The 8,462-nt window shown below is 33.8% G+C and overlaps 2 protein-coding genes and 1 long non-coding RNA gene across 4 annotated transcripts in view; 2 read left to right on the top strand and 1 right to left on the bottom strand.

Annotated features, from left to right (window-relative positions):
- Positions 1-7,302, top strand: part of LOC106687025 (cAMP and cAMP-inhibited cGMP 3',5'-cyclic phosphodiesterase 10A) — a 48,813-nt gene extending 41,511 nt beyond the window's left edge. Inside the window, exon 15 of the mRNA XM_067052739.1 lies at positions 6,978-7,302. Coding sequence (XP_066908840.1) covers positions 6,978-7,239 — 262 coding nt within the window. The 3' untranslated portion in view covers positions 7,240-7,302. The remainder of the gene's footprint in view (positions 1-6,977) is intronic.
- LOC136797110 (uncharacterized) overlaps positions 1-8,462 on the bottom strand; it is a 27,001-nt gene that overhangs the window by 15,815 nt on the left and 2,724 nt on the right. Inside the window, exon 2 of the long non-coding RNA XR_010844942.1 lies at positions 966-1,087. This is a non-coding gene — a long non-coding RNA (uncharacterized lncRNA). The remainder of the gene's footprint in view (positions 1-965; positions 1,088-8,462) is intronic.
- The window catches only part of LOC106687026 (glucose dehydrogenase [FAD, quinone]), a 36,904-nt gene continuing 35,771 nt past the window's right edge, over positions 7,330-8,462 (top strand). Inside the window, exon 1 of one of the 2 annotated variants that reach the window (XM_014430676.3) lies at positions 7,330-7,479. The gene's annotated coding sequence lies outside the window, so the exon portion shown is untranslated. The remainder of the gene's footprint in view (positions 7,480-8,462) is intronic. The other variant, XM_067052740.1, reaches the window with a different exon arrangement.

The following is an 8,462-nucleotide window of genomic DNA, read 5'->3' as shown; positions in this document are numbered from 1 at the left end:
AATTCGAAGGTTTAGTGGAGCCCCAAAGCTCAAGATATGGGATTGGAGATTTTGGAATCCAATCAAAGGGTTATTATTAACAGCGAGCACACATGTGTCATCGGCATACGTGGTGAGGATAGTGTTAGGATTGGTTGGGATGTCAGCTGTATAGAGGGTGTAGAGGATGGGATCAAGGATACTACCTTGAGGAACACCAGCGGACTGAGAATATAGGGATGAATAGGAACCATTGTGGTTTACTTGGAAAAATCTATCAATGAGAAAGGAACGAATGATGAGAAATTATGTAGGAGGTAGGAATTTACGGAGTTTGTAAAGCAGTCCCCGGTGCCAGACTCGATCAAAAGCCTGTTCTACATCGGAAAAGACTCCCGCGCAGTACATTCCGCGCTCCAAATAAGACGAGACTAGGTCCACTACACGATGACATTGCTGGATAGTAGAGTGGGATGTTCGAAATCCAAACTGGTGATCAGGGATTATATGTTTGGAATCCAGGATGGGGTATAGGCGTTTCAAAATGAGTTTTTCAAGGATTTTGCCCATGATCGCAAAAAATATTGAAGTTTGGAGCTCTCTCTAAAATAATGAGAGCGGTCATTTACAAAACTATCGTATGGCCAGTAGTAATCTATAGGGGAGAAACATGGCCCTTGACAAGAAAAGCAGAACAGATGCTCAACTCCTGGGAGAGAAAGGTATTGAGATATGGGGAGGAGTCTCGAAGAATGGTCGCTTTAGTCAAAAGAGCAAGAATAAGATGGTTAGGACTCGTTGAGCGGATGCCCAAAATATGGTTTATGGCAAACCAGATGGAAAACGGAAAAGAGGACGGCCCCGGATCAGATGGTTGGACGATGTGGAGGAGGATTTGAAGTTTTTGAATGTTGACAGATGGAAGGAGAAAACAAGAGATCGTTATTTTTGTTTTCTTTAATTAGATATTATGACATTTTGCAAACCTTGAAAATGTACAGTCATTTTTCATTATCTCTCTGAACTGTGTAGTGGAGAACAGCCTAAAAGATAGGTCCATTCTGTTCTTCTAGTTGTACCAATATTTCTTACTCCTTCTTATGTATTGCTGGAAAAAATATATAATAAAAATTGGAAAACACAAATTAAGATGTAAAAATTCTGATTTTTTTTTTTTTTAACTTATCAAATTTTCCTTACTTCGATTTATTCTTTATGTATATATTTTACTATACTATACTTGCTGATCACTGCTACTGAAACTTTTGATAATACTTACACTCTTCATTAAAGAATGTTTTAGTATGTAAAAAAAAAATTAATTAATAAATGAATAAAATGAATTAGACAGTACTTATACCAAATGATTTTTTAATCTGCATTAAAATTATGTTTAGCGAAATGAAAGCATATTTATAAATAGATATAAGTATATATTCTGAATTTGAAACAAATAAACAACTGTAGTGAGTACTTTTTTTAGAATTAATGTCATGTCGCTTTCAAAACTCCTATCGTTTTTGTTTTTTTTCTGAGTTCCAAGACCCTTCGATTTTTTGTCGAGTGTTCGCCCTGCCTCTGTCTAACCTGTTTCATCAATCATCAGCTTGTAGTCCTAAGTTTTCTTTGTTGATGATTAACCTCGAAGAATTCGTTCATAATAAGTGTCTAATAATGATCTCATTAAAATAAACACAAAAAGCTTGTTTAAAATATTAAGGATCAAGTGATTGATTTGATTCTTTTATGTCTTCTTCTACACAAAGAAACATTTCCTTACATAAAAAAAAAAAAGGATTTTCTCACGAGAATAAGGCGCTTGTGAGGTCTTAAACCGACACCTATCGGGTTTGATAAAATATCCGATCAAAATTTCATGACATTTTTGCCAGAGCATCGAGATGAGTTATAGGTATTCTTTATAATACCTTTATATAACCGTTATATAAATTCTCTATTATAGGTATTCAAGGTGCTATTTTCCATTACCATATCAAATTTACATAGCCCCTATTGTTTTATTGAAAAAAGTACGCTTTTAGCATTAAATGCTTTTCAACTGAGATCTAGCCACTTAGCTGCTTTTAAAATGTATTAGATATCCAGAAGGATGACATTTCATACCAAAGTAACATTCCAATAGAATAGGATAACGTATAGAAAAAAAAATAATAATTTTTTTTAAAATTTGAATCTTATCTAAAGATTTTCTCATGAGAATAAAGCGCTTGGTGAGGTCGTAAACGGACATTGATACCAATTCTTCTTGGTATTACACTAACAAATTGAAGAAACGCCGATTTTTTGTGTTTCGAAATAATGACAAGATGAAGAGCATTAAAAAAAAAACAAAAAAAAAAACGAGCTATCCCAATTCTTGCTTGGCAAAAATTCCTTATTTTTGACGGATTTATATTTGCATTTCGATAACCACTTTCGATAGCTGTAGGTGTGACAGTGTGCGACATAGATATAAAATAATTTCCATGAGTAGACGTGTACTGTGATAGTGTTCACAGTATTTTTATTTTATTTTTTTTATTATTATTTTAAGACATCAACAACTTCGGAGTAATTATTGCCTTAATTTCCAAAATTTTGATTAGACTTTATTTCCTTAATATCCGAAATTTTAATAGTCCTTATTGTTAATTAAGCTCTTGTAGATTGCAACCATTTCAGCCGTATAGCTCCTACATATCGGCGACAGAGAGAATAGGATTTTTCGATCATTGCACACAATCGCGGCACCAACACCTAATGAGTTCTTGGAGCCGTCAGTATAAACGAATTAGGCGTCACCAAATTTCTCTTGCAGCCTAAAAAACTCATATTTTTACCGATATGTCGGGGTTACACCTTTAACAAGCCTTGAAAAGGAAAGACATAGTTTGTGGGAGTTAATTCCCCAAGGATAAGATGATGTGATTACAGTATAAAACGATGTTTTCATTGATAATTCGGTTTGTTGCTGGTTTAGATGGTGTCTATTTGGAAACATTTCATTCATAGGATGGTTTTAGCAGAGTAGATGAGGTCAATTCGTTGTATTCGGAGGTCGCGCGGAGGCTCGCATCGACGTATAGATTAGTGACAGTACTGGAACGGAAAGCATCCGTAAGATAAATAACATAAAAAATCAGTGAAGACTAAAATGACTTTATTCTAATATATTTACAAGAACTACATGTTACTCAGTCTCTATCTTCTAACTTATATCTTACTTAGCTATCTAGTCTAGAAAATATATATGTACTCTGGAGAAGAGGGGATAGTAAGAATAAGGAAATAGGAGAAGGGGTTTTGACCAATCGGATAATTTTAGGAGACTAGGTGGGGGAGGTAGAGAGCCTATGAGATTTAAAAGTAAAGTATTTGGAAGGCGTGGCTAAAAGTTGTGTGGTCGGGTTCTAAGAAGGATACCAGGGCCTAGGACTCTTGTGCACTTACCCACATATGTTAACCATAAAATAGCTTGACTGATGCAAGTCCATTGTTAGATGACAGCATGTACCTGCTCGAGTACCATTTACCATTGCCTTTTGATATAGGATTTGAAAGGCCTGTTAGAATGGTCTCAAAGGCCGTATGGGGACGTAGTTGTTTTTATTGAGTTTCTTTTGTAATGAAATGTGAACACAAGGAACCATATGTCTAAAGTGACCGAACCTACAGTTGGGCAAGGGGCAATTGTTTAAATTTATAATGCTGGTCCCTTAACTCGTAGCTACTCTGAGTCCCGTATTTTGTACGGAGTCTAGTATTTTCAGGACGGTACTCGATGATGAGCTGTAGGCATTACAGCCGTAATCCTACTTTGATCTCACCAGCGTTCTGTATAGGGTCAGCATACTTGTTCGATCCGCACCCCAGCTGGTGTTATTGACCATTTTCAACAGATTAAGAGAACGGATGCAAATTAATATGCGGAACCCAATTGAACGTACTATCGAAAGTCAATCCGAGGTACCTGACAGTGTGAGTGAAAGTAACCGGTAGATTGTATAGGGCCAGTGATGACATTACATTCGACTATCTTTTGCTAAAAAGAATAGCAACTGTTTTACTTGAATTGTTGAAATTTTAACGCTGTGTAAAATTTTTACACTAACATTATTTACAGCGAATGGAATATCTTCTTATAAGGATATTACGTTTTCCCCTCTATATAAATAACAAGGTCGTCCGCGTAAAGGCATGCTTTAACAGGCAGCCCAGCCACATTCAATACTTTATTAAAACAAATGCAGAAAAGTGTTGCTCTCAAAACACAACCCTGGGGAACTCCATTTTCCTGTTCGAATTCATTTAATAAAAAGGTACTAATTCTAACTCTTATAGCTTCAGGCAAGTAAAAATTATTTATGGAAGCAAGAATGTGACCATTTATCCCAATATCAATCAGAGTGTCGATTATAAACCTTCTCCAGATCCCATCAAAAGCATTTTCGTTATCAAGAAATACCACCAATAATTTTCTCTTATGATCAAAGCCTTCTAGGATATCTGACCGTAATCGAAATAAATTGTCTCTAGTATTCTCCCTTTCCTGAATCTACTCTTTCATGCTGGGAGTACAATTTTGGCTTCCAAGTACCATGCCAGTCTATTGGAAATAAGTTTTTCAATCAATCTACAAATAGATGAGGTCAGGATGATCGGTTTATTGACATTCTTGGGATCTTTGTCTTTTTTAGGATAGGAATCGTGATCGCTTCCTTCCATATATTCGAAAAACTACTAGACAAAAATATTTTACTCAGTATTTTAAAAATCATAGATTTATTAGAGGAACAAAGGTTTTAGATCATGCCAATGCAGATCTGATCCGGACCGGGTGTGGAATTTTTCCTGTAGTTCAATGCGGCGAGAAATTCATACATAGAAAAAAAAAGGTTTAATGGATCAAGTGGATTGGTGACAACAAGAGGAACTGATTCGATAGATTGCTTTATGTTAAGGAAGTGTGCAGAGTAATTTACAGTTGGTGATGTATCACAAAAATGTTTTGCTACAGTGTTTGCTAAGATTACAGGGTCAGTTTCATAGTGGTTACGAATTTTCAGACAACTTATTTGAGGTAAGTAGCCATATCACCTGATTTTTCTGTCTGAAAACTTCAATGATTTATGCCGTTCAAATAATATGGGAAGGTTTTGATATTACTCAAACTGACAAAATCGTTTTCATTACTCACCGTTATAATACAGTACCATTTTTTAAAAATATTTACATTCACTTGTGCACAGTAACTTTTTATGAACCGACATACACTAAATTGGCTGAAATTGTTAAAGTTTTTATTGTCCGAATTTGTATCTAAGCTCCTGACAATATATTTTTTGGACCATGTACCTTTTAATTTAAGCATGTTGTCCCGCGTGTCAGGCGGTTTAGGTTGTAAGGATGTCATATGCGACAAAACAAAAAATAAAAAACTTAAGATAAATATCCAGAGGAGGGATGGCATGCATGCGTCGCATATCTTATTTGTTGTTTTATCTATTTCTTTATTATTTTAAATATTTTAATATTTGTTATATAGGGGATTTGTTGATCAAATGAAATAGGGGTTGTGAAATAGAAGGGAAAGAAAAAAAAAGGAATACATTGAAAAACTTGTAGTTAGTTTGTAGACTGGTATTCATTGTAAAAGAAAACTGTGAAAAAAAAATGTTATCTTTCTATTATATCATATAAAAATATGTAGTTTATATATGTCCAGTCACGGATTGATCAGTATGCTGTGTTATGTAGGAACCCGATGTATTTGCGCAGCATGAATGAATAAAACATTTCTTTCTCTCCCTAAAGAATAAATGAGAATTATATAGATAATAAAGGAAAAACAATTAATTTAAAATAATAAAAAAAAAGTGAGTAATTAATACTACGATGAAAGAAATATGTACTCCCTGTCAACATTCAAATTCCAGGAACGGGTGTTAGGAGTTACATAAGGCACTATTGTTTCACAGATCAAGCGAACGTCACCGCACTGTCTTACATCGATGAAATCTAGAAGACAGCTGTTCACAATCTTTATAAATGCCTTGAAGGGGAAAATTAACATATGGCTTTTAATTTTGGTCATGATGGCTCAGAGATATAATTTTAGGATAAATGGTTTACAATAACCAGAACAAAGCTCAACAGAATGTTTTCTGCCTCCACACTACCTTCATGATGGATTAAAAAAAAAAATTATGTCTCTAGAATCAAAAATTTTCACTGGCATTTTACATTATAGTTATCAAGGAACAGATTTGGTTCCGTGTCTGCCTCTAATCAAATTTGTGTTGAAATTTTCAGTAATAGTGCTTGTGTAGATCCTACATATATCACTACTTTCGCTTTTTTTCTCATTATTTATTATACTCGGTATTTCGAAAACGACCTGTACGATTTAGCCTAAATTTAGATAAACGTTGGTTAAAAATTAGTGTTGACGTCGTCTAGCATAAATTTTAGTAAATTGTTTCCCCTTGCTGCACAAGTATATTTAAAAAAATTAGTGGAGATACGGTCTATTACAAACTTTATCAAATTTCATCCTCTACATTTTGTTTAACCCCTATCTGGTCACTTCTTACGTACGAAAGGAGAGGACCATACTACAGGTAATTAATCTATTCTTATGAGAGTTGAAGGTTCAAATTTACATTCCGTGGGACCATTATGAAATAAAAGTCAACACCAAGGCCGGATTGGAACCGGTACCGGTTTCTATGTGGATATCTCAACTCGTGTTTATTCTTAAACGACAAATCATTAGTATTGAAATATATTCAATTACATACTCAATAGAATAATACAGGAAAAGGATAATGTATAGAATACTAAAAACAAGAAAAGAAAAGATACATTACGGTTGCTTTACTAGCCCATGTACTTGGTAAACTTTTTTTTTAAATATTACTAATTTTTTTTACCTGAAGCTACCGAATAGGCTCGGGGATGGTCACTTTGCGTTCAATAATGCTTTCATGTTGTTGCAGGGAAGAACGAGAGAACTGGAACGAAATAACTAAAAGTAACATCTGCAAAGATTTCTGGATCCCACTCAAAATTGAACCTACTTCAGAGAGGAACATCGACATCATAAACTTCTTGGAGAGTGTCCCTAAAGCGTGTCAAGAAAAGGAAACATCTTCGGCAGACGTCATTGGAAAAGAGGATTCGCAAAACAGCAATGAGGACCAAGAGAAGGTTGAACAGGGCGATGATGAAAGCTCTTCCAGCGGCACCGTTTCCGACTGAAACGATTAAAAAGGAGCTTAAATTTCGCGATGTACATAAATAAATTGAGTCTGCGAATCTCCAGGTGTGGTTGGTTTTATTGCAAAGGTTAGCGACTGAAATGGGCCTGGAGAAGTGAGACCGGGATAGTGGATAGTGGATGAGTGGTGAGAGTGGCCCGCTAGGTAGCAGCCGTACCGTTAGTGGGGCATCTTTCACCAGTCATTGCCGAGGAGCGATGCTAGGAGGTCTCTTCATCTGGTAAGTCTTCCAGTATAGCAGGGCTTGGCCATTATGTACTATCAATTGTTCATAAAAATATTAAACATTTAATATTTAATAATAAATATGGAAAATAATTAATAAGAAAAATATACTCCGAGATTGATAGTAATTTGAGAAACTTTTTTGTTAGAATTTCCTAAGAGTATTTATTCTCTGTAATTTTTTTGTTATTTACAAGTAACATAATTCTATAAATAATATCTTTTCTTTCTATTTTATTCTATTGTAAAAATATGAAACGTTTACTTCTCATTTAATAGTGCTCACAAAAAATTTAATTGAGGAACTATAATTTGGGTTGCTTATTGCCTTGGATTATGGCGAAAAGTAACTTCTGTTGTGATACCGTTTAAGTAATAAATTTGTGTATTAATGGTTAGCATGATAAAATTAAAATCTGACTTAGCCATACTTAATCTAAGTTTATTTTTCAATCAACTCCATAAAAGATCAAACATATAATTTTATAGCATTATTTTCTTTTATATTAATAGTGTATGCTATCTAGATTTAAATCAATTGGTCAGTATATATTATCTTTCGTCCTAAAATTAAATTCTCTCTGCTCTGACACGATGTAAATATAAGTAAATAATAATTAAATCGATTTTCGTTTTCCTTTTATTTATTTATTTTTTTAGTTACGCCTATATTTTTTTATTAACAGGCTTTATGTATTGTTTATATACCTGTTTAAAGAGGCATAGCAACTTTTTAAACTTTATATTCTAGTTTAAATAAAATTAATTTTACCCAATTAAATATGGTTGTGATAAAGTATAATTGTTTAAATTAGTTCTGATCAAAAATTGTTAGCGTTAATGTGGAGAATTTTTTTTTTTTTTTAATATCTTAAATTGATAGATTTATTTATTGATAGATATTACAATCTGCCACACAGTTGTGGGCAATAGGTAATATTGATAAATGATCTCATACATACTAAAATAAAAAAAAAT

The sequence above is a fragment of the Halyomorpha halys genome, unplaced genomic scaffold, assembly GCF_000696795.3.
Source record: "Halyomorpha halys isolate HHAL.00 unplaced genomic scaffold, Hhal_1.1 Scaffold908.1, whole genome shotgun sequence".
Lineage (NCBI taxonomy): Eukaryota > Metazoa > Arthropoda > Insecta > Hemiptera > Pentatomidae > Halyomorpha > Halyomorpha halys.
This window is presented reverse-complemented; position numbering and strand designations above follow the sequence as displayed.